This window comes from Lathamus discolor, chromosome 6 (assembly GCF_037157495.1).
Source record: "Lathamus discolor isolate bLatDis1 chromosome 6, bLatDis1.hap1, whole genome shotgun sequence".
In the NCBI taxonomy this organism is placed as follows: domain Eukaryota; kingdom Metazoa; phylum Chordata; class Aves; order Psittaciformes; family Psittacidae; genus Lathamus; species Lathamus discolor.
The window spans coordinates 9937571-9964396 of record NC_088889.1 but is presented as its reverse complement, the minus strand read 5'-3'; the positions used below and the strand labels follow the sequence as shown (position 1 = coordinate 9964396).

The following is a 26826-nucleotide window of genomic DNA, read 5'->3' as shown; positions in this document are numbered from 1 at the left end:
TACTCCCTCACTGAAACACTGACCACCTCACATGATGTGCAATGCTCTGCACAGTGAAGCCTTATAAACGTGAGGACATGAAGAACACGTGAGAACATAAAGTATAATCAATGTGAATTTCAACACTAATTTCACCCTCCCACATGTATCTTCTTGGAGATCATTCATTGAAGCTCCTTAGTTCAGATGCAAAAAGTGACAAATCTTTTTAAGAAGTGAGTGAGCCTTTAAACCTTTGCCTGTACAAGGGAAACTCATAGTTTCAACAGGTGATTTGAGTATTGTTTCATGCATTATATGTCACTGCATTAGCTGCTTGGCTGAAAGCTTACTGCCTGTATTGAGCAAAACAAAGGTGAGATGGGGATTAAGAAACAATCTTTTGGATGTGCCTTTAAACAAAGATCCATCTGTTTCCTATGGTCAATAATAAGCTACAGAAAGTCTTTTGTATGCACATCAGCTTGTTTGGATGTCCTTCACCAAAGAAATCCTTGCTGCTCACTCCTGGGCAGCCAGATGGACCCTGGCTGGCATCTGCCACCTCCATACAGGGAGCTGGAGTTTGACAGCCCTGCACTGTGCAGTGGCACTGTGGCCTCCTCAAGAAGTGTTGGGGATGCTTAAAAGTATAAAATACTTTCTCAGTGCCTGTAACTGTGAAAAGAAATCCCTTTCAGATCTTGATGTTGTCCCCACTGCAGCTACAAAGACCATGTTTCTGCAGCGCTGGAGCGTGGGTGTCTGTGCCTTGGTGCAGGTGCGCAGCACACACTCACCTCCCGGGCAGGAGGAGGAGTTGGAATTGCTCAAGCAGTGGTGTTGGGGTGAGGCGGCGCTGAGTCAGGCCCCAACACATCTGCCTGCTGCTCCTGGCAGCTTAAAGCACAAGAAGCTGCTTGGCTGAGAGTCCTCTGAACCCATCTACTGCACGTTTCACACCTGGTTCAGAAGCGGAAAAGACCACCATGGGGTTGTTCTTCAGTAAAAGCCAGGTAAGGAAAGAAAAAGGAGGCTCTGTGATGAGTTGTGTAGGCAGCCCCTTGATGGCTGGGGGTACCTGCTATAGGATGTGGTGTTCTGCCTCCTGTACTTTCGGCTCTGAGATTTCTTCTTCAGCAGCAAGGCTGAGAGTGAAGTGGGGCTTCTGCCTGAGTTTTGTGCCTGATTTGTATTTTGGCCTTGAGGAATGAAAGGATTTTAATGCTGCAGTAATTTAACTGCTTTGAAAATTCCTAATTAAAAAAAAAAAATCTTTTTATACACTGCTATTGTCCCTCACTTCCATCCAACTGGGCTAGGCAAAACAATTTACTGAGGGAATATAAGGACATGTCACAAATGTCAGTGAGTTCGTTGAGAAAGCCAGGAAACTAATCTTATGTGATGTATTAAATACAGCTCTTTTAAAATTTGTGGGAGGCTTGGGGCATAAGGGAATGAATGGTGGCACATTGTTATATACTGACCTATGTGCTTGTTGCAGTGGTATTCCCTGCTCTACATGTAGAGTGCTTGAACTGTTGCATCACTGCGTAGTTTTGCTCTTTCTCTTTTGCTCCTCTTGGTTGTTGGTGGGGTGGTTTGTTTTTCTTTGTAATTTTTTGTTTGTTTGTTTGTTGTTTTTGTCGGTTTGGTTATTTATTTATCTATTTATTTATTATTTAGAGCATTAAATGTGCAGGTTTCCCTCCTTTTATTCCTTTAAAAAAGACAATTAATTATCTAGGAAACAAAATACTTCAGCTTCAGACCCCGTACTTTTGATTAAACACCATGTTTGTCTGATCCTTGCATAGGATGCGAGAGAATGACAAAATTGAGCCAGTTTCCTGGCAGGTTTGGTAACCACTAGGTGGTTTCCCAAGATTTCCATTGATACTTCCCTGGGACTTTTGCAAAAGGGGAGATTGGATGAGCTGAATTACTCAGAGAGAAATAATTACAGAGTTCTTGCTTTCACTTCCTCCTACTGAGAAGTTTGGGATAGGTCTCTGGATGACACTTTTCAGGTCCTCATTGTCTGGGAGCCAGAACCGCTCTACGTCAAACATAACAATGTAGTGATATAGCTATAAACCAGCTGACAAGCAGCATCATTTCACCATGATATCGTTACTAATTCCTGCCATGCTAGATTGTCTGCTATTTGTTGTGAAATGAAGTGATTATATTTAACATCCTTTGAATTCACGCAGACGGAGATGTGTGTGTGTCAGCTGTATTAATAACACTGCAAGGCTCACTATCATACATTTCTTGTTGGGCTGCAAGAGTCAGACACCTCAAGTCAAGGTTTACCACAAGTTTCTTCAGAATGGAAGATGGAGGACATCAGATATTTGGTTTGTGGTGGAACGTACATTTTGGCTCTCTGGCCACACCTGGCTGCAAACCTAGGATGAAGGAGAAGAAAACACAAAATAAAGAACTTTAGTTCAGAAATGTCTTGGATTGTTGGAACTGTAACACTTAATTCAATGCTATCTCTGACTGTGCTTCTGTTCTTTCTCCCTTCATGCTCATCCCACACCTTTTGTATGCTGCTCAACAGACAGAACCCTCTCCATGCAACTTGCTCACTGTAAAAATCATACGGATGAAAAATGCCAGGAAAGCAGATTTGTGTGAGTATCTTTGCTATAACCCTGGAGCATCAACATGCTTGTAAAACTATTTGGAATATAACCAAATATCACACCAACAAGTATTTATAAAAGAAGAGGAATAAGATGCGTAACTGCAGCATGCTGAAGATGAGATAGCATAGGTGGAAGTTATTATTTATTCTTTTATCTTTGCCAGTGAAAATTTGAAGTCTAGCCACAAGTTGTAGTTCAGATGTTTGCACAGAATGCATGAAATGTTTCACATATGAATCTTCAACGAAAGGTATTTTTATCCAAGGGAAGGCTATAAGAAGTTTAGATGGGGGCACTTCTTTCTATGGTTCCTTCTTACAGTAATGTCCACCCTGTGCATCCCTGGGCCTATTGCAGAATATTTTATGTGAGCTCAGGACTGCATACATGCCATCACTCATAGACTGTGAAATTTGATTCGGCCATAGGAACAGCGGCGTTTCAAAACTTAGCTGGGGGCTCACAGTGTCAGCTTTTGCTGTTCTTTATTGCTTTTAGAAAATGTCCGGGAATGAGAGTTATGTGCAAGTTTATTAATGCTCCATAAACATCTGAACTGCAAAGCACTAGAAAAAAAATTGTGAATGACAGTCACCTCCACTCTAAGGAGATGGCTGATTGTCTTACATTCATTAATTTATACAAATAAGAAGGTCTGGATCTAGCAATTTTCTCTAGGAACCAGATCAAAATGAATTTCTTCAGTTAAAATGATGTAAAACAAGACATTTGTTTGGGCCTTTCCAAAGTGATTTGTTTTGAGTTCTGCTATAGTTTCTTTAGATAACAAAGGTATATGAGGAGTTTCTTACTCCAATTTTTATTGAAGAGAAGTAGGATGCTTTGTTGTTGCTGAATGTATGGGGAGTAAGGATCTGTATGAACCTTCCTACTGGACTGTGTTTAAAGTGCAAAAAGTTGATTCGGAACTCAGTTATAAGCTGGAGAGAAATCCCTTGCTACAGCTAAAACCTAATTGAAAGTACAAACGTGCACTCTGAACTGAAAGAAAAAGGTGTGGCAAACTATATCCTTTAGATATGACCCCACAAAACTGTGTTTTATTAAACCATTGTCCTGATAATGAGCTTACCAAACTTCCTCTCCAGTTTCTTATCTAGATTAATGCTTTCTATTTATATCGTGTCTTGAAACTGTTTATATTCTGAAGGGTGTTTCCTATGTTTTGATGCTGTTCTTTTCTACACTAGAAAGTTTCTATGGCAAGGGACATGTATTGAAATGTTCAGGCATTTCTCCTTCTTAGTCCAAGACACATCCCACCAGCCTGTAAAGCTGCTTAAAGGAGCAGTTTGAATAACAAAGGCGCTTTCGGAGCACGGCAGGGGGTCCGGAGCAATGGTAAAGCCACAGCACTGGCTTTCAAAACTGACGGGCTTTTGTCTTACACTGTAAAGCATATTCTGGATGTTGACTTGAAAACAGAAGAGCAGACATTCTTTGCCAATATTGCCAAGCTATCATCTGTTTGAAATGGCAGTATCAGTCAAAATATTGAGGGGAAAAAAATTGCACAAACAAACCAAAACTAACAGTTGCAAAAAGCGAATGCTTTGCTTGTTGGGTACTTTCATCATGGAGGAAAAGAAAATCATAGAATCATAGAATCATACTGCCTTGCTTATGCTTAGTTGCTGGATCTGTTTTTGAATGACAGCTTCTTAATTCCAGCAACATTTGATTTTGCTGAGTTGAAGATTTGCCATTGCATTTATCAGAAAGATCTGCTTTTAAACCATTTCAGGACTTAGTTTTCTATGCAGCCAGACTTGTAAAAGTCACGTATTTTGACGAGACACTCTTGATCATAAAAAAATAATCTTATATTTCCAATATTTTAATAAATTAATTTAACCTCTGGTTAAACTCACCAGCAATGTAAAAATCCAAATCACATGTTGGTAACTGTATGATGTTTCCATTGAGAGGCAGCAAAATGGGAAAGTTACGATAAAAAATGTACCACTTGTACAAAATTTTCCTGGCTAGTGTGTAAAACTGGGAGAATATTTTTGTTTCATATTAGCAGTTCCCTAGAGATTAGCTTGACATAGCCTTAGGAAACCCAGGAGCACGTGTACCTCGATCACCAGTCATGTAGACTTCTTTAGAGTATCGTTTTCCTAACATTGATAATTTTTTTCCTCATTCTTCCTTTTCACAGCTGTTTTTGTCATTTTTCTTCTGCAAACTTTTCTAGATAGAGCGAGCTGGGAGGTGTCACCTATTTCTCATGCATCTTACAGATTTTTAACAATTTAAATCAGCTCATTCTGTCTGTTGTCAATTGTGCCCATCCTTTTGTTTCTGAAGTCAATCCCATTTTGTTATTTTCTCGTGTCATGATCACTTCTTGCACTAGGTTTCTGTTGAGTTTTTGTTTCACTTTGTTTAATATTTACCTAGTGTTTAGATTTCTCAACCTGCTGCTGCAAGTTAACTTCATTATTGGTCTATCTGCTTAATTTTCCAGGTAATGGAGGTGGGAAAATTGATCCCTAACAATAGACTCTCAAAGCTTCACTAACATCTCCCATGGAATACGTAATAAAGCAGCTTGAATGGAAGTTCCGTGCCTAAGATAGTATTTTTATCTAAGAAAATTTTCATTCTGCTTTTCAAATCCTGAATCTTTTTAATGCACCCTTGCACTGTGCTGTCTCTTCTTCCCACTGACCCATCAGTGTGTAAATTATAACACTAATTTCCATTTGTGCACCAATGCATAGCTGATAGCATTGATGCCACCTTTGAAACTAGGGCCTTGTTCGTGTTCTTCACATTCCCTCTTCCCACTGAGCACACCTACGTCCCCATGAGGCTCACTGGGGCTCTTGATATTCTGGACCTCTGAACACTTGCCAGTTCCCAGCTTTGGGTGTGTATCCCATCTGTATCCTGACTCCCTGATGGGGTGAGACTTGGATGTGCATCAATACAATTCATCCTTAAGGACATGGCTTTCTCTGCAGAATATTACAGATTTCAAGCTCAGCCTCTCACAGTCCTTGAGCAATCACTATAGCTCTAGAACAGAAGTACATGCCTTTTTGCAGCACATGGTTCAGCTTGGGAAATCCCCATGGCAGGAGACCACCGATGCCAAAAGTTTGTGAGCTCCAGGTAGAGACTGAACAAGTTCATAGAAGAAAAAACCAGTGAAGTCTGGCTTAGTAAGTGTCTGAATCTTGAACTGTGAAGGCTGAGGGAACATTATATGATGCCTGCCCTCTTCTACTCTTCCTTACACACCCACCACTAAATGTGGGGCATATTCTCCTCTGGCACTGGTGTTCATCTGTAAAGGGACCAAGGACCTTTCCCCCCAAAAGATAAAGGAGCTAAAGAACAAGATGCTGGAGAAAAATAAAATCAGTAAGTGAAGTTAACAAATGCCAAAGAAAACAAAACAGCCTGTGAAGTTTCAAACAAAAAGGTTAAAACACGCAACTGCGCGAGGGCGCTGAGCTGAGGAATTTCAAGCCATCAGTCACTGCTTCCTGAAAACATCCAAGAGACCCACTGCCTATGGGTCCCGGGCTAAATAGACTTTTGACTGATGTAGAGTTAAAAATATTCTTCAGCATTTTATTAATAAGAAAATGATATTTTTTAAAGCTTTTTTTTTTTTTTTTTAAATTAGGCTTGTTAATTTTAGAAAATTCCAAGTTTGGTCTTTTTTAGTATAAGGCTTATATTATTTTGGGTACCATGTGCTATACAATTATTAAGTATGTTTCAAATTTTTATCAAAACCCATATTTTGCAGCATTGCAGTAACAGTTCATGGTTAGGCTTTTGAGATCCTCAAAAGAAACAGTTAGTAAAATACATTGTTGTTTGAGGAACTATGGTCCAATGTGATACTGCAGGAATCCGCAGGCTTCCTCTGGTGTTCTGTTCTTGCACTGTTGTTATTGTTTCATCATTATTTATTGCTTACTTCACCATTTAAGCAGTTGCGGTTACTCACCAACAGCCTATTGTTCTAGGTGCTGCTTGAAATCTCATTATAAAATAAAAGGATGTGGACTGATAAAAGGAGAAAAGTAGGAGGGGGAGGGATGGGAGGCATTAAGGTTAAGTAAGATTATTTAGCTAGATCACAGCAAACTGAAGTTTTAAGCAGGGATGTAAATGAAACTGGTGATACTGTTGTAGAGATACTTGTAGGGTGCTCCACACAATGTGAAGGGCAGGGTGGGAGAGAGCATGAAAGGTTTTTACTGCTGTTTAGCTGTTTTAGGAGGTAAATGTTGAATGTTTCCTGGAAGCAGGAACTGATCTCCCAGGACTGAATGAATTCTGACAGTCTGTGAAGGTCCTTGAGAAGGGAGATGTTTAATTTCTTTAAAATTAAACATCTTATTAAAATGAAAAAATTAAAAAGATCTTTTATTTATTTTAGAAAAGAATATTAAAAGTTCCAGTGATCAAAATTATTTAATATTCACCACTCTAGAAAAGAGCAATGCCTGACTGCCCACCCACCTGCAGCCAGATCTCTGCTCAGCTCCAGTGTGGGAAGAAGATGAAAAATGCTTTTCTCAGCTGGTGGTGATAGTTTCTGATTTGTGACACGGATGGGTCCGAGTGCAGGGAGACATGATGAAGGAAATGATCTGGGCAAATGGTGTTTGAGACCACATTCTTGGTTCATATCCTTTCAGCACAATAATAACTATACCCTAACAGTCATGAAGAAAACCTAGCCCCTAGAAATAGTCTCAATGTGAGCACTTAAAGGCAGTCCAAGAGGAGAAAGACATCCAGCTTTCTGGCCAGGTTACAAGTTGTCTGGAGGTTGCTTTTGTTAGCATCAAAAAGGCGTAGAATTAAAATGAAACCATTTTCATTTTGCCCTCTTTGAATCTGAGCTATGAGGCAGGTGAGATGCTAGCTTGAACCAAGAACAAGATTTTTAGCTTGAACAAGAACAAGATGTTAGCTTGAGCCCTGCATTTTGGGATGCAGCGTTGTGTTTTTTCAGCATGGGTCATGTTACTGTAATGCTTTCTAATGGTACAAAACAATTACAATCCAGTCCTGCTATTATCCTGGAAGATAATTAGAAACTTGGTGTAATAACTGGACGAAGAGACTGTGCTTTCATAAACACCTGTTGCCACGCCTGCTTTTTGGCAGGATATTGCCCCACAGTGATACCATGGCTGCCATCTCGAGCATGTTTGACGGCTGCTCACGTGTTGTGGTTGAGGGGAGGGACACAACAGGTCCCTGCTGCGATGCTCTGCGGTGTGTATCATGTTTGAGCGTAATTGCTGTAATTAGGTGGTGGTTAGGCTTATGTACCAGGTTAATGATGATTTGCTTGCATGTGGTTGGCAGTGGGAACCTTGTATGTGTATGTGGAAAGGCACTTGGTAGCAATGGGATATTGTGGTGTGACCAACCTGCTTGGGCACAGGATGTGCTGTGGAGTGCCAGTTCTCACATCTGCTTGTACCTGGAGCTGGTTGGGCAGAGTGTGGTCCTGAGGTATCTGAGATATGTAAGAAAGGTTCCTGGGTGTTCTAAGTGCCTTCCTCACAACACCTGGAAAATACGTCATGAACAAGTGGTAATTAGGTTTCAGAGGACACCTCTGAAGTGCAAAAGGCATCGCCAAACACATTTTGCAGAAGGGAAGAGGGAACCATGCTTGTTTAGTGGTGGTGTCAGAAGTCCCACAGCAAAAGTCAGAGATCTAAATGAGGTCAGGGCTCTGCTGTCTAAGTGGTTATTTCTTAAAGGCATATGATACAGTGCAAAAGCAGAGAGTGATCACCTAAGGAAAAAAATGTATATAGTTTTGAAATAATACATTGTTCTTTGCAGCAGACAAAGTCAATGCATGTATTGCTATTTGGGAAATGTCAGTGACATGTACTTTGGATCACTCACCGGCATGCTCTTGGTCATTTCTGACTTTCTTCTAAGCGGGGACAAGAGCTGACAGCAGTCTGTGCTAATACCAGTCTGGACTTCCCAAGAGCCAAAAAATATTTTTATATGGCTATTTCCTGTATGCACACAAAAATTTGGGAGCTATTAGGACTGTTAGAAGCTCAGGTCATTTCCATATGTTCTGATATTTTTTTAGAATTTATCTTTGTATAAACCACAACAACCTGCATCAAAGTTACTCTTTTTTCATTCAAACAAAAATGACTTATGTCTCAGGGTAGTCGGGGGAAAAAGTGAAGTCTGGCTTTGTTAATCCTTCAGTTACACAGGAGTGCGATAAAGGGCCAAGTTGATTATTCTGTTTCCCAAAGCCAGGTCTACCAGTTAAACTGAATGGGACAAGACACAAGTCTATGCAGATGAAGGTGTGTCTGCTATGCAATGGCAAGAATGCTTGAGTAGGTGGCGTTACAAATAGAGGAACTACAATGCTCGTGATGGGATTGGCGTTTATGAGCAATACTCCCCCATGCTGTCTTTGGCACTAGAGTAGGCTGTCATCCCTAACAGATCTTGTTCTGCAGGGTGATCATCCCTGACTTTGGAGTGTGGGTCCACAGGGTTCTTAATCTCATGATTCACATTTGTCTTTTATTTCCTAATAATGATGACAAAACATATTTGGAGCAGATTGCTATGACCTCAGAATGAAAGTGCTTGTTGATGATACAGACCTGCAGACTGCTGCTAACCACTGTTCCACGTCGCAGCTTTAGCCCTGAACATCCATAACCTATGATGGAGCTCAGTTGGGAAGACAAACTATGCAACTGGTCTCTTCAGCTGAGAAAGGAAAATAAAAACATTAAAGCTGCCCTCCCTTACATCTGGAAACATTAAAATTAATAGATGAATATTATGACCTCAGCATGCTTCTAATTGAAACAACAAAGCAATACAATCTTGTGCTAAGAAGCAATATCAACTCACTCAGTGCTGGGAAGCATGGGCAAGCTTTCACCTGCACATAAAGTGTTGTAAAAACCTTTACCACTCCGGGTGAAGTGCTGAGATTAAGGTGAAAATAGTGACATTAAGAAACATTTTTTTGTACAGCTTTACGGGTGAAAAATTTGCCTTGGGACTTTCTCGAAGTACATGTTACACCATAAAACTGTTCAGCATTTCAACGCTTTTCTCATATGTGCTTATTTTAACCCATTTCAAGGAGGATTAAGTGCAATTTATCTCCACAGAGAATCAGGGTTTTTTTTTTTATTTTTGAAAGACTTTTTTATTGACTTTTTTTTCCTTGAAAAGCTCTGTTGTTGAGCTTCATGGTGTGCATGTGTTCCCTTATTTAACTTCACAGAAGGGAAGAAAGCAGACTGAGATCAGTCTGTTGGAAGACCCGGTTTCTGTGACAGCAATGGAGCTTCATGGGAATCTTCAGTGCAATGAGCTCCTGCCTGCCCTGCACTGGCAACCAGATGTGCTAGAGAAAGAAAGGGTGCTCCAGAAAGTAGACAAGACAGAACTTACAGCCAGAGCTACCCCAGAAACATTAAGGCATGTTTATGCCTACCTTTGGAAGCCCTTTCAAGTCTGATATAAATAGACAATACCTATGTCTCTCTTTGAAAAGGAATGCAATGTAACTGTATTTTGAATGTTTATTTTTTTCCAGTGACTAAAAGTAGTTCTCAATCAGAACAAACTGCTGGGCTTACACAAAAGTAAAAGAATCTGGTTATTTAGCACTGGCTTTAAGATACCTTAGCTGGTATCTTTGCCTGCATTCTGCATATTGTCCTATGTTCTGTGCTTCAAAATTCAATGCCTTGTGGGGTACTAGATATGTTCAACTCGTCCTTTGCTTTCACACTTCCCCTCTCTTCAACAGTTACCCAGTCTGATTGCTATGTGAGCCTGAGCCTGCCAACAGCTTCTGTTCAGCATTTCCGCACCAAGACAGTCCAGAACAACAAGAACCCAACATGGAATGAAACCTTCCACTTCACAATTCAGAGTCAAGTTAAGGTAGGTTCGTGGCTATCCATAACAGGTATTCTTACCAGATATCAAACTACAATATAGCCCTTCCACTCTGCAGGTCTTTCTGGGTTCCCTTATGAAGTATTCACACTTTCTTACTGTAGATATTTAGCTTTTCATGGTTGGCTAAGTCTGTATCTGTCTGCATAGCCAATAGAGTCTGTAGAGAGCAACTGCAGAAATTCTACTTTATCATTTTGAACTTCTTTCCCAACCTCCTTCAGCTAAAATGAAATATCTGTAGCATGTTTATTCAACCTTCTAATTTGTTTGCTTGTTTGTTTTTTCGGTTTTTTTTTTTTGATCCCAGAACATTCTGGAGCTTAAAGTTTGTGATGAGGACAACACAACTGAAGATGACCATCTCCTCACTGTTTTCTTTGATGTCTCCAAAATCCAGCTTGGAGAAAACATTCAGCTATCTTTCCAGCTGAATCCACAGGTATGGATAAAATTCAAGGGCAAAGTTAAGGGGACGTGGTCAGGTGAGAATGTGGTTATCTCAGCTTTTCTTCCATGTGTCCCATATACAACCTTTTCTTAATATCCATTTAGCCTCCTGAGTATGTACGTAAGTTTTAGTGATTGATGTTAAGTGTTACTTTTGTAATTACAGCAAGTTTTGGGTTCTTTTTCTGCAGACAGAGCTGGCCAGTGTTATTAGACTTGATTGGTTGCTATCCTTGATGTCAAAATATCAAGAGTTTACCCCAATAGTTTTGCAGTTGGAGCTGGTGCTTCTGAGCTATGTGTTATGTTCTACAGTCCTAAACCCCAAACACAATGTGACGTTCAGCTTATTTGGAAAATGAAGATAACATATCTTACATAACCGAACTATTAAAATAATTGAACTTTCAGCAGGTCTTGATTTCATATGGTTGAGACAACTTTATAATGAAGTTTTAAGGACAGTGTTTAGGCCTAGAAATACAAGAGTGAGTGTTGAATTAGTACCTCTTTTAGAAAGGCTGCTCCTCCATGCTGTGTTTTCGTAGTATCATAGAGTGGTTAGAGATGGAAAGAAACATATCATCTAGTTCCAACGCTCTCCTGTGGGCAGGAACGCCTCATACGAGACCAGATTGCTCAAGGCCCTGTGCAGCCTAGCCTTGAAACTTTTCCTTAGTGCTCAAACTAGGAGGGCAACAAGATAATGCACAAAACCTACAAATGAGGGAGAAAATCTCAGGGGGAGCCAATTACAAAAGACGAAGATGAAGCCTGAGCATGCAATGAGCCAATGTGTGCAGACTTCACCAAACCAAAGCACACCCTCCAAAACATCCCGGGCTTCATATGGTCGGGTGTGCCACCATGTTCGCGTGTTGCCAGGCACACCTGAGCAGGATGTGCTTGAGGGCTGGGAGAGGGGCAGGATGATTTGGATGTATCAGAGAAATCCAGCCTTGCTCTTGCTGAGAATTAGTGGGGACTATGAGAGCCTGTGGGAGGAGAAGGGAAAGGGGAATTGTGGCTCTCCTGTGAAACAGTGAGGGGTCCAGCCCATGTCTACAGAAAGGGGAGCAACTGCCAAGAGGCCCTGGATTATCTATCACATTTGTGCTGCAAGGTCTAAACTAATGGATATGATGTTAGAAGCACAAAACACTAGAAATATGATATCGACAATGTGAAGAAAATTGAATCTGCTGCATGTGCCATAACAAAAGGTGGACAATAGTTTACAGAGAGACCCCTGAAGAGCACAGATTCCCTTGGGGTATCTCTGATCACAAGAGGACCAACATGCAGTGACAGTCTTCATTTGCTTTTCAGGGAAAAGAGGAGCTGGATGTTGAATTCACAATGGAGAGCAGGTGCGTAAGGTCACATAGATGATCAACAGAAATGTAAGACAGAGAAAAAATGTTGCTGACACAAAATGTCAATTTGAACTTGCTGCCCCCTGTCACTGTCCCTGGGTGAATAGAATAGAGATGAACTTTGGGTGTTCAGCAGATGCTTGTGCAAGGCATTTAATGAAGAAGGGGTGCATGACAGTGCATGATGCGTGTGTGTCTATGCCAGGCATCTAGACACATGGAGAATCTAGCGCAGATGTTGATGGGAGCATAGAGCTGTCCCTGATGGCTGCCTCTCACCAGGTTACAAGGGGCATCCTGAAGAGGAGGTTGTTTTGAGTTTCAGACCCATTTTGCTCCTGACTGTGAGATCCCAGGTGCTTGCTTTGTCACAACAATGTGGGGAAAATGATACTTGAAGTTTGGATTAGTTGTGGGAATAGAATAAATTTTATTTTTACTGTGTTTCTGTGCTGACTGCACAGTTAATGGAGAGAATGGGCATGCAAATCAGTCCTAGTGCTGCTGTTGATTTTTAAGGTAAATGGTAATATTTTTCTTTTTGTTGTTGTTGTTGTTACTGAGTTGGATGAATTCACCAGCTTTTCAGTTCTGTTCGCCAGGTTTAAATTGCGCAATATGGGGCAATAGTGTAATTTTGCCATCCCTGTGTTAACTTGTTTCAGTGTGTCAGAAAATGATCCTGTCTGATAAGTAAGGAGCTCTTCCATTCAGCAGATCTCCATAAACAGTTTAAATTTCAGACTGAAGCCTGTAAGAGGCAAATTGGATTGAATGTCCAGCGAGAATTTCTGATGCTGTTTGCCCATGCAGCCTGTTCAAAGATGGATTTTTAAAGATAACGAATTTATGATAGAAGCAGGGTCAAAAAACTCAACCGGACAGGTAAAAGAGAGTGCTGGTTTTGAACTGATTGCTTTCCATTTTGTCTTTTAGTCCGGATCCTCCTGAAAACATCGTTACTAATGGAGTTTTAGTGGTACTTTTTATTTCATAATCCTTTCCCTGCCATATAGCAGTGATTATTGCAAAGCTACTATTAAAGATTCCAGGTAGTTGCTCCACACAGTGACATGAAGGCATTGGCCAAGAGGCAGACTAAAGCTGGTGTCACTACTGGCTTTCCCACACGATCCATGCAAGTGACTCGCACTGGGAGAGGCTGCAGCTGCTAAAGCTGTGGCTGCCACCAGTGCTCATCTTTGCCCAATCTGAGCTGGGTTTAGACATCCCTCTGGGATCCGCCAGGGAGAGCCTGGCTGAGCAACCCTGCCCAGGGAGCCTTCCCCTGCGGCTGGTCCTCCCTCAGGCCCTTTCGGGCTGCTTCTCAAGCTGGGAGTGAGCAGATCCCTCCTCTTACCTCATCTCTACGTGAGCTGTGATTTCCCATGTGGAAGCCCAATGCCACTTCCCTAGACCTAGTAGAGGGGTTATAAGGCACCATCTCCCCCCTGAGGTGTACGCCCCAAGCCCTGCGTACTCCACATGACTGAGGGACCAGCCAAGGCAGAGCTCTGCTAACAGCAAACACCTTTTTCTCTTGCCCTGGTTGTCTTTTACAGTCCCGTGAAGTTTCCTGTTTGGATGTGCAGGTGAATGGTGGGAGGCTGAGGAAGGACAGTACAGGTGAGCCTCTCACTGACTTATAGAGCAAACCTGGGTGCCACTTTATGGCAAAATGCTCAGTGTTTCACACTTGAACACCGCGGTTTGAAGTTATTTAGGATGCAAGACAATCTCACTGATGCCAGTGGCCTGTGGAGGAAGCTGTAGCTGGTAAAAAGTAGATTATTATAGAACATGGTGTGATGAGCATGTGGTCTGGTTTCCCCACAAAAGACTTTGCTCTACAGTTGTGTCAGATGTTTGTAATATTTCAAAGTATTTGTGCGGGAATTGATTGTTTTATTTTTTGAGACTAAATTGGAGCTAACTCTTGTTATTTCTGGATTCAGAGACATAGAAAATAGAATGAAAACTGGACCACATTTATAATTTTAACTTCTTAAAATTTCTTTCAGTATAACAATGTAAAACATGACGCTCAGCATATTACCAAGGACATCCGTTGCACATTTTAAGCAGTGCATTGATACCATGTTGAGTCTGTTCTTGTGGACCTGTGTTATCTCCTATGTAATTTTTAAACTCTGACTTTTCCTGATGGCCCCAATGCAGCAAACTGCTTAAGCACATGGATGGTCCAGTTGAACTCAAGTTGAGCTCAGTGAAGAAGTCTGATAGATGTGGCTGAAAAAGCTTGAGTGGGATAAATCTTTGAAGGATGATTATATACTTTTGAGTGTGTGGATTTGCAGAGTATTTTTCACCTTGAACGTGTGTTGATTTCATTCTATATAAAGACTGTTTTTCAGATACTTGAAAACACATATCTGAGGTTTATTTTGTGAAAGCCAAAACATCACACACTATTTTTGTAGGTGTGAGAAAAATATTACAGGCTGAAGTGAAGTGAAGCAAACAGGATGGAAGGACTGAGACTTTTCTGGTTCCAAAGAGAACTGTCCTCTGCTATCAAAACAGTTTCTCTGAAAAGTCTGACATTTTCAAAATACCTTATTATTATCCCAGAATAATATTTTGGTACCACATACTGTTTTATTGCTGAGGTACTTTGAAAATTTCAGATTTTCAGGAGAGTGTTTTTTTCCTCAAAACTGGTATCAGCTCTGAATCATTTTCTAATAAATAGAGTGGCAGACTCAGCAACCAGAGTGTATGTGGAAGTGCAGTGCAACTATAGCAGTAGGTGCTATATGGCATGTTCTGTACATGAGCTCTAAAGCTGAAACGTAAAGGCTGGGATAAGTGTGTATTTATTTATCCAATAATTTGGGTATCAAAATAAAGTTATTACTTAGGAAAAACATGTATTACATTACTGTGCAGAAAAATTATCCACCTGTTTTGAAGAATTTGAAACTCCTTTGCTTCAGAGAGAAAGTTTGCATTAACTGTGGATGGGTCATATGAAGGAACTCAGATCCACACGCTGAGCTCCTGCCTCTGCCCGACCTCCCCGGCCAGGTTCCACTACATCAAGTATAATCACTCGGCGCTCACCGTGGCTCTACCGCGGCGGAGGCGACTCAGCCGGGTATGTTATCACCACTAATGTGTAGCTGGCTCTTTGATGTGTATTTCTTTGGGGGCATCAAAGACCTGAGTGCGCGTGCAGATGTGTGTATGCATGGAATTGGTAAGTCCATGTATGAGTGAGGTGGGAGAGACTGCTTTTACCCCTTTTTGCCCCTTTTTTGTGTAATAGTTGACTGTCATTACTTTTTTTTACCCTTTTTTCCAGTCTATCTCAAGTCAAAATGAAAGGGATATGAACGAGTCTGTGGCTCTAGCTCTGAACTCACTTCCTATACAAGAGAAAATAACAGTAGCAGAGGTGAGAACAAGTCTTTCTTAATAAAAACCAGCCCAGCATTTGGACTGGCTGATATCTGACATATTCAGTCTAGTGGGTGACAAGTCTTCAGTTCCTGTCAGAAATGACAGATGCTACAGTCTAAGGTGTGAATGACAATCACTCTGCAGCTATGCATTGTTTGTTCTGCATGTAGTTCTAGGCATGCTGCTCAACCCTGTTCTGAGTTTAAACTAATTTCCTCAGGACATATCTAACATGTTCATCAACACAGTATGCAAGCTAACAGTAATGGATATGACAATTAAGACATATTTGTGAAGGGAGAGCCTCAAGTGGAGGATGAAATAGAGAACATCCATATACCTGTGGTTTAGATGTCCAGATTTCAACAACCTTCCCAGAAAGTGAAGGTTGAATTAGGTGTTCAGCTATGAAAACATGAGAGGCTTTAAGCCCACCTGGCTTGGGAGAATGGCCCACTTCTATTCAGCCCAGACTGTATTGGAGCTCATTATGTCTCTCACAGCCCAGACCATGGCTGGCCAGATTCTGCAGCTGCACTGCTAACTACAAAGACAGTGAAACTCAGCTCATAGATGAAGTGGGGGAGGAAGGTGCAGGATTAATGACCTGAGCATGCTTACACTGTTTGTATTGCGATTTTCAGGACAGGACAATTGACTTGTACACAAAGGCAAGTGAATGGTAAGTGTGTCTCCAGCAAGACCTGATCCTGTAACTGGGAGACATTTGCACCTACACAAAGCTCTTTTGAAATCAGCAGGGGTCCATGCAAGCTCAGTTGTAAGCAGAAGTGTCTTTGGTTTTGGGTTGCAGGCTTTTGTTTGCCAGGCTGCCCTTTTTCAGTGATGGAGAACTAAATCATATCTACCCTTTCCTCCAAGTTTCCAAGCTGTTAGTGCAGCTCCATAAGTAGATCTCAATTTGTGTGTGCTATTATGCCCACAGATGGAGAGAGCAGCTCCACAAAGAAATCAGATTTCTATATTATAAAACCAAAATAACACAAAGGCATGGTAGCTGTTTCCCTAAACTGCAGTGCCTGTTGACTGGTTACCTACTTATAAGCATATATGGCAGCAAAAATTAATTACATGAGCAAATAAAACCAGAAATGTGTTGTAGGTACCTTGTTACCATACCAGGACAGTATGACATGTTCTGCTCTGCCTTCCCTTTTGCATTCTTGTTAGTAGCTGCAGCAATTAGCAGAGGCCTGTCTGTGTTGTTTCTCATTTACACAAGCTGGTCTGTAAACAGACATAAGCATAGATGGAGTTGACCATGGTGAATAATAATGTAACAATATTTGTGCCCTGGTCTCAGGACTCAGGGTCTGTTTTACAGGGCAAGAAACCTAGATGCCCGTCTGGGGTTTGACCTGTGCACTGATGAACAGAATTTCCTGCAAAACCGGAGGAAGGTGGTTGCTGAGGCACTGAAAAGTGTTCTTCATCTGGAGGAAGATCTGCAAGAGCATGAGGTAACTAGGAAAGGCACTACTGGAGTACTTTACTCTCTCCTTTCCCTCAAGCCTGGAGATGAGCAGTGATTTCTCATCTCTATCTGGATGATGTGTGAGAACCTCTGTCAGCAGCTCCAGGGCACTGTTTGCAGCCAGGGTGATCTCAGCTGGACAGCTCAACAGTCTGTTTGGATGAGCAAAATCTCTATTCCCACATGGCTTTCAAGTGGATCATTTGATCACCCTTCAAACCAAGGGGTTTGGTCCATGTTTCTTAAAAAATTCTTCCTCAGGTGCCAAGATCTTCTGCTATTCCTCACAAAGATATCCAGCAACCTGTATTATTTATAACTTACAGAGCAGTTGTTTTATCTCTAGTTTATGTGTTACTAGAGTCTGGATGTTGCTTTTGCACACATGGATGTGCTTTTTTTTGGCCATTTTTCAACCTCTTCTTTTTGCCCTTTTCTGTGTTGAACAGGTGCCTATAGTGGCTGTGACCACAGCAGGATGTGGGATAAGAGCACTTACTGGCATGTATGGCAGCATTTTGGGTCTTCAAAAGCTGCGTGTTCTGGATTGTGTTTCATACATCAGTGGCTCCTCTGGCACAACATGGTGAGGAGTCATTTTGATACTGCTATTTGGATCTTGTGGTGTTAAGCAAAACCCATGCTTTGTCTAGGGTTTTAAATTTCTACAATGGTAAAAGGGATCTCTTGAGTTATTACTTCCAGTTTTGTCTGCGAACGACAGGGTCACCTATGAAAGGCCTATTATGCATCATACATTTGGTGTAATTGAAGTGACTTATCTGTCACCAAAAGAGGAGACTGTTGGAAGTGCAACCATCCTTAATCCTATGCAAAATGATCTTTTATGGTCACTCACTGCTGGACAGAAGCAGCATAGGCAGCTGGTGTAGCTGCTTGTATTGGATCCAAGATCTGATTGACTTTAGTCTTGTGTTTCTGCTCAAAGTAAGCTCAAAGAGTAACCTAAAGAGAAAACAATAAGTGCCCAGAGGTCTGCAAAGTATATTCTCTGGGTTTCAAAAGCATCTTCTTCATTTCTTTCCACTCTCCATTGTATTTTGTGACTGCAGGACAATGACAAAACTGTATGAAGATGCTGATTGGTCACGTAAGGATCTTGGGGAAATAATTATCGAAGCTCGAAAGCAAGCAGCCAAGTGTAAGATGGGAGCTTTTTGCTTGAGAAGTCTGAGGAATTATTACAGAGAGCTGAGCCAAAGGACCCAAGCAGGACATAAAACATCTTTTATTGATCTGTGGGGTCTCATGATTGAAGCCATGCTAAATGATGGGGTAATGTCTATACATCTTTCTTCTCATAAAGTTTGTGACTTTATGACCTTTATAAGAAATTAAAACCCTAGGAAGAGACACTTGGTATATAGGCAGAACACCACTTATTTACATTAATAACTTGGAGACATAGTGTATGTCTACACTGGAGCCTAAAGTGTGGTTGAATGTAACATAGAAATGCTCAGACTAGCTCTAAAATAACCAGCATGCTAATTAACACTATAGCTGTCCAAGAAGTTTTTTAGATTCTTGGGGGTTTTTATGGCCTGATGCTTTAACGTCTCCATTGCTTCAGTACTTACACTAGCTGCAGTCATACCTTGAATGTACTGAAGATGTACCACATATGTAGTTACTGCAACTTGTGTTACAGTGATGAGAAAGTATACAGATCCAGAGTTCCTGAGATATTTTAGGTATAGAAACTTAGATTTTGCAGGTGCCTTTCTGCTACTTCGGGTTTGATTTTTTAGGACCTCCGGTTACTAATTGTTGCAATGACAAAAGCAAAACTTTTTGTATTAGCCAGCAGACTGATGATAGCTGGAGAGATAGCCATTTTATTTTAAAATCCTGTAAATGTGGTTTCTATTTTGTCCATGTGAAAAAAGTAAAATTATATACTGAATTTCATAGCATATTTCATATTGTATTTCTGGCCTCAGTGTTCATAGCAAAATTTGCTAGAATTTAATTTGTCTGAAATGCACTCAATCTCCATTTCATATACAAGATAAGTTGTTAGTATTGGATAGCTCACAGATTTTTCCTCTGTGGATCTTAACTTTCAATATGGTTTTCAAAAAAAACCTGGACTAAGAAGGGCCATTAACATGATGCCTTGAAGAACTCATATATTTAACAGATGATGTAATAACAGCTGAATTATCCAGACCTGCCATAGTTTTTCATTTATATTTAGCAAAGCAAAGTTAGAATAACATGTGAAGCAGCCCATTACTGTCATTGTAAACTGAATGTAAAACACGGCTGCTTATCTTAACAGCAATTATTCCCATTCCCATGATTTTCTTGCCCTTTGTTATTCAAACATGTGGAAAAAGATTTAGGAGGAAATTCAGGAAAATTATATCCCATATTCAGATTTACAAGCTGATGTCTTCAAGGAACTGATTATCAGATAATGTTTTGGGTTTTTTTTTCCAAATCCAGAAATGCCACCACAGACTTTCTGATCAACGTCAGGCAGTGAATCAGGGTCAGAACCCACTGCCCATCTACCTTGCCCTCAATGTCAAGGATAAAGTTGCCACCAAAGATTTTAGAGGTAATGTTTCCATTCTGGAAAAGAGCTATGTTTTTCCCTGGGGAGATACAGCATGGGGATGCTGTAAATAATGACAAATTGTTTTAAATTCTCACTCCAAGCCAGGGGAAGTCCTGTTCAGAGGTGTAAAGAGTAACTGGTCAGCCACAGGATAGACAGCAGCAGTTCAGTATTTTATAAGATCTTCTGGCATGTAAGTGTGCATGTTCAGACATTAACTTCAGACTAATAACACAATATAGATCCATGATACTGTCTCAGAAACATCATGAATTCTTGTAGAAAGTGTTTCACTGGAGCTTTAAATTTGCTTAATGTGTTTTTCATGGTTGGCTGAAGGCAGTAACCAATAGAAGTCAACCTTTGTTTTAGTTAGAACACAGATTGCTATCCCACTTGCTAGATAAAGAATTTCAATTTGCCCTGAGCCCTGACTTTGTTCTTTCATAAACCCATAGACTGTGTTCAGTGTTGGCTTTCAGCAGGATTTGTTCAGGGCACGTGCTAAGCCAGTTTGCCTGTGAGGGCTGACACCTGAAAGGCTTATTCCATGTCTAGCAGCTGGACTGTTTTTAGTAGCAGAGCTAACATTGTTGGTACTTATGTTGGCAGAGTGGGTAGAGTTCACACCGTATGAGGTGGGCTTCCTGAAGTATGGTGCCTTCATTCGTGCAGAGGATTTCGGCAGCGAGTTCTTCATGGGTCGCCTGATGAAGAAGCTGCCGGAGTCCCGAATCTGCTTCATGCAAGGTGACTCACCAGCCTGGGAGAGTGACAACATTTTCATACCAATGATGCTAGAAATTAGTCCCCAGAAACCTGTTGTTCTGCTTGTGGCAGCTGAAGTACTGGGTCAGTCAGGTGAAATTCAGCATGTCTCCTGAGACTCATTCACCTGCAAAGGTGGTCTTATCATTTGGACTAAGATAATACGAAATTAAAATGACAAAAAAGTTGTTATATACCTTTGTGAGTGCTTGTGAAGCACCACCATTTCCTATAGCTTACAAAACCTTTGGAAATTGGAGATCTATGACACTTTGTGGAAGCTGGTAGAAATGGTAAGACTAAATAAATAGGGCAAGAAAGAGGGGAATCAGAGAAGGAGCTAGCTGAAAATATTTTTTATCAAATGAAAAGGGAAATGAAAATAAGAAAATGACAATGTAAATTAAAAAAAAAAAAAAAAAGAAAAAAAGTTCCAGGTAAAACATAGCAGAAGGTAAAATCCTTTGAGATTTCTTCTCAAATAATTCTGCCTTCTGAGTCAGCTCTACTGCTGAAACTGATGTCTGGGAAAATTGGGTAGAAATAGAAAAAAGTGAAAGAGCAGCTGTGGAAGGAGCAGAGGCAATTTTAAAAAGAACTTCCCTGTGTTTACCTCAGCATTACTTATTATACCTCTCCCACTTCCTAGGAATGTGGAGTAGTATCTTCTCCAAGAACCTCTTGGATGCCTGGCACGCAGCTGACAATTCAGAGGACTTCTGGCACAGATGGACCCATGACAAAGTGGCTGAAATAGGTAAATCTCAGGTTTTTGGAAAAAACACCCAAACCCTTATGTTTGGGTTTATATAAATAGTTTTCAAGTTTCTGTTGAATTCAGCTGTCCACAGCCAAATCAAATTGAATAAACCTTTTTTCAAAGTAAAAATATGTAATTTAAAAATAAAATATACAAATTTTTCTATTATTTTCAAAGCTTTGAGTTTCATATTTAACCTACATGTAATCTAAAAGCAGCAATTCCTTTAAATGTCTAAAAAAAATGATTTTTCCTTTTTTTTTTAATTTGCATGGGAAAGTCAATTACTTTAATGTGTACTGAGAAAAAACAGAGAAATATGAAGAAAATGAGAAAAATGATCCTTTAATCAGTATAGAATCATAGTATAGAATCATAGACTAATTTTGGTTGGAAGCGACCTTAAAGCTCATCTAGCTCTAATCCCCCTTCCATGGGCAGGGACACCTTCCAGGAGATCAGGTAGCTCAAAGCTCCATCCAACCTGGCTTTAGCCTGGACAAGGCTCAGAGCCAACTGGGGCTTACAAAATGAAAGTAAATTCGTATTTTCATCAAGAAATTAACCAGAACTCACAGCAGACTGTAGGGAAAAATAACACAATGCTGAGAGCTGTCCCTTTCTCTTCTTTGCACCTAGCCTCCTCTTAACTGTGGTTATAATTCAATTGCATGTCATTTATATTGTGTGTCTCTAGAGGAACAACCTGACTTACCTGAGAAGCCATATGAGATGGCTACGTGCATGTTCACTCCTACGAGCGGCCTCTCCACGACTCTTCGGGATATCCTGACAGACCGTCCTGCCGTGTCCAAGTACCACAACTTCCTGAGGGGCTTCCAGATGCACAATGAGTACATCCAGCAGGAGCATTTCGCAAAGTGGAAAGGTGTGGACAGCACTCCCGCTTATATGCCTCAGTGGTCATCAAGGCAGGCACAGGGCTGTGAATTAGTGAGGGTCATTTAAACATCTTGAGAAGAGCTGAGTGGGTGCAGTCCATGGGTTTGGAAACACCAACGAAACTTGAGTGGAGAGGCTAAACATCAGGATTGCTGCATTCTACCACAAAGCAAAGGGAAAATCCTGAATGAGAGGGAGATTTGCCTTCCTTTTGCTTCCCAGATGTATTTTTGCAAGTTTGCTAATAACTCTGAATCTTTTACTCTTTAGACACATTGCTAGATGCTTCTCCTAATGACCTGAGAGGCAACTCAGAGCACCTGGAGCTGGTAGATGCAGCTTTCTTCTTTGAAACCAGCTGCCCACCCCTTTTGAGACCAGAGCGGAAAGTGGACCTCATCATACACTTAAATTACACTGGTGGATCACAGACCTTGGTGAGAAGTCTGAAAACTGTCTTAGTTTAGTAATGGTTTTCCTTCTGCTTTCCACAACCTTCAGACAGTTGTCTGTAAAACATGGAACAGGGTTTTTCCAAACCGTAGAAGAAGAATGACAATTTCCAGACGGGAAAATATCTTTAGTTTTCTCTAACTACTTTAGAGATAGCCCTAAACACTTCACCAATGAAATACAGCGTGGCACAGTAAAGTCATGATTGTTGAGCTGCAACTTCTATTGCAATTATACGTAAGATAGAATAGCACAGCTATAGCTGGGAAAGCTTCGTGATTCAGGTGCTGAATTTAATCTGCATTTTCCTTTAATATATATTTTATATGTGATTTTCTAGCTGTTCAAGAACAACCTAATGAGTGAAGAATTTCATCATGTTTATTTTTATCTCTTTTAATAAATAGAATTTTTCTCCTGAAATAGTGGGCTTGAAGCAAGATAAAGGCATTTATTATGTTCACATAAATCTGATTTTGTTAAAATGGTTATATATATTCTGAAAGTGGTATTCACCATATAAAAGGGTGTACTCAGTCTTCCAAATATAGACTTGGAATTGTAAACCTGTCCTTGAACAGCACCACAGAAAACATGGAGTACTTTTCTTCAGGTTCTGTCATTTTTTCAAGTGGAAGATGCTTCAATGCTCTTATGTTGTGCTGTCACATGACACATATTTGTCTCTGCACTGCAGCTGAAAAACTTGCATTACATTTTTTTCTTGTAGTCAGAAGTCTTCTGGAACTACTTAATTCAAACAAACTGAGGTGGTAATTCAGTGTTTTGTTAGATAATTCAACAATGTTGATCATCACAAATAAGCTTTTTGATGAAAGCTTTTACTATTCTGAAAAGTACTATTTTGAGGTCTAACATATTTTACTTTGAAATCTCCTATTATTTCTAAAATTCTAAGTTACAGGTTGGTCTCAAAACCTTGCTGAAATCTATTGAGGTCAACTCACAAGTTATACTGCTATAGAAACAGATAATGTGATTATGAATCTGACTGTCTTGGACTGAAAATTTAGTTTTGTTTAGATCTACAATTTTCTGACTTAGTTCTCACTTAATTAATGATGCTCTATAGCATGCTTTCGATTAATCTGTTCCTAAATCATATTCCCATTTTAGAAATGTGCCTTAGTATGTATTTTAACCCTCATTACCATCTTGATATTAGGTGTTTTCCTGTAAGACTATTTCCAAATAGCTCCTCAGGGAAAAGAAAAACGTATCTGTAGCTGCTGGTGCTCCCATTATTGCTGGCTGTTCAGTGCTACCATTCTAGTTTGTGTAACTTGGCTTGAACTACTGGGCTTCAGCAGCAGCCTGATCTTGGGTATCTTTTCCATTCTTTACACTGCTGCTGTTGGACCATGACCAGCCCCTGAAGCAGGCTTGCAGATACTTCTCGGAGCAGGGAATTCCGTTTCCCAGCATTGGCCTGAAGGATGATGAGAAGAACCTGAAGGAGTGCTACATGTTCGATGGTGCAGATACCCCAGGAGCTCCTCTGCTGCTTTATTTTCCGTTGGTGAATGACACTTTCCAAAAATACGTAGCACCTGGTAAGTTAACAGTACCCATTTGATTTTATTGACCCAATGAATGTTCTCACTCCCTGGAACTTTTGTGCCTGCTCCAATACAAAAATCCTTTGTTCACTTGCTCTTACTAGAGAATATATTGCAAAAGAGGTTGACACAAACCATTTTTGAAATCAGGTCAGATTTTTGTCATAACTTGAAGTCTGAGTCTTGATGCAATTCAGTGAAAGAAGAAACAAGTTCTGCAAGTAGAGGAATGGGAACTAATTTCTTCTTGTGATCTCCAAAAGTTTACTGTATCATGAAGAATAAAACATATTTGTCAGATGATGTATCCTTATGATGGTCATATTTAGTGGAAAATTACCTGTCCAGTACATGATCATTCTATGGAGGGCCACTGTGCTTTCTATTTTTGCTGTTTAATGTATCGGTTGCTTATTTTGGAAAATGAAAGCGACAGTGCACAAACTATTACAGTCACTGTGCAATTTTGGGGCTAGTATTTGAGGTGCAGGCTTTGTTGTCACAACGATTTCCAAGGCTATTAACATTCTACTTCTTCCTGTCCTATATATCTTCATTGCTTTTACCTTTAGTATGTATTTTATTTGACAACCTGTAGGCTGACTTGAGCATGTGACCATATAAAATGATGTGCCATTAAGCTGGCCAGTAGAAGGTGCTGTTTGCAATAGAATGATATTTAGTGACACATTTCAATAGAATTTGTTCAGACACCATAGCACTGCACTTGTCTTGATGGCAATTGCATTTGTGATCTCTCTAAATTAATCTTCCCATAATCTATCAGAGTACTGTAATTTCCTGAGATAATACAAGCACCCTTTTTTGTTCTCCTTGACAGGCATGACACGTAATGCTGCTGAAATGGAATTGGGCAAGGTTGATATCTCCAGTTTCTCCTCTCCATACTCAACAAGGGAGGTCTCGCTGAAAGCAGAAGATTTCAACAAGCTGCTGAAGCTGACTGATTACAACATCATGAACAACGAAAACATGATTCTTCAGGCCTTGCGCATGGCTGTGGCACGGAAGAAACAAGCTCTGAGCCAGTCAGCATCGCAAGCACAGTCCTCTGCTTGAACAGCATTTTCCTCTCCCTTATGAAGTATTTACCATAATGGCACATATGCAGCATCTACTTCATTGTTCTTGGCAGCTGCCATCTATTTCTAAGATTAACCTTCTCAAAAAAGAAAACTTGAAGTATTTGTTTCAAATCCACACAGTTCAATTCACTAAGTAGGAGTTGCTTTTTTGATCTGGAGTTGTGATATCAAACTCAGCAGTCTGTGTCGTTGACACCATCTCACTGTGATTCTCTAGTGGCAAACTTCCAGCTGTGTGTGACAGAGAAATAGTTTTAGCTTTCTATCCCTGCAGCTCTTATTGTCTTGGTGGCTAGTTCACTATATTTTCTCATCTGTAAAATATTCCAACATTTCATTAAGACCAGTGGTTGTAAATCCATAAAGCCCTCTTCACACACAAAATGTGGTGACCATGCACTATCTATTTACTACTTGGTTTTAGTAACTTGACTTAAACGGTGTTCTACCTTTCAAGAGTTTTGTTTCCCAACAGCTTTTTTGTCATGAACTGTGGTGAAATATATATATATAAGATACACACATATATATATCTTATGAAGGATATTTGATTTTTCAAAGTTATATTGGATAATGGATGTATGGATGATGGCCATTTAGGTCTTTGATGACATCTCTTCTTATCAATTAAATCAAACTTACAAATCTGTTTTGAAGGACCATTGCCATTTCCTCTCACAATCACAGCTGTCTCCCCTAAATGCAATTGTGATTCAGTATCATCTGGAGCTTGTTCAGTGTAGTGAATTGAAATGTTACTGACACAGATAGCACGTGAGGGGGATTGCAGGATGTATGGTAAATGCACACACAGAATCACACTGGATAAATAGAGTAAGAAGACACCAATATTCTCTTCACTGCATCCCAGGTGTTAAACAACCATAAAATGTAAAATACAGTTGCTAGGTATGTTAGTACAATTAAAATGGTATGATTGTTACAGTCTAACTACTTACGTGACAAGTACATTGAATTGCAGTAGATGAAAAGAAAAAGCTGATTTATAAGCACATAACTCAAAAAGCTCTCAAAACTCAGTGCAGTTGACAAAGAACAGAAGAAGAAATGCCTATCAAGATAATGCACTAAATAATGCATGCGCACACTTGGTAAAGGACCTGATGAGCAATGTATTAACAAAAAAGCAGCACCCTTCTTCAAGCTGCACAGGAGAATGGTTTGAAAAGCAGGAAGCAGTTGTGTGTCATTCCCACAAAGGAAGAATCTTGTCAAGCAAAACACAGGTGTTGAAGCGTCATTGCGTACCTTAATGTGAATATATAGAAGAATAAATATC

At 40.3% G+C, this 26826-nt stretch overlaps 1 protein-coding gene across 1 annotated transcript; it reads left to right on the top strand.

Moving 5' to 3' along the window:
* The first annotated feature begins 968 nt into the window (after positions 1 to 968).
* Positions 969 to 25500, top strand: LOC136017749 (cytosolic phospholipase A2 epsilon-like). The gene is made up of 20 exons (XM_065686303.1): positions 969 to 995; positions 2555 to 2627; positions 10474 to 10610; positions 10936 to 11067; positions 12405 to 12445; positions 13388 to 13430; positions 14014 to 14077; positions 15409 to 15569; positions 15777 to 15869; positions 16519 to 16556; positions 17199 to 17355; positions 17819 to 17955; positions 18443 to 18665; positions 19842 to 19956; positions 20569 to 20706; positions 21374 to 21481; positions 22182 to 22373; positions 22658 to 22824; positions 24231 to 24414; positions 25262 to 25500. The coding sequence occupies exons 1-20, from the start codon at positions 969 to 971 to the stop codon at positions 25498 to 25500; spliced, it is 2469 nt and encodes an 822-aa protein (XP_065542375.1).
* The last annotated feature ends 1326 nt before the right edge of the window (positions 25501 to 26826 follow it).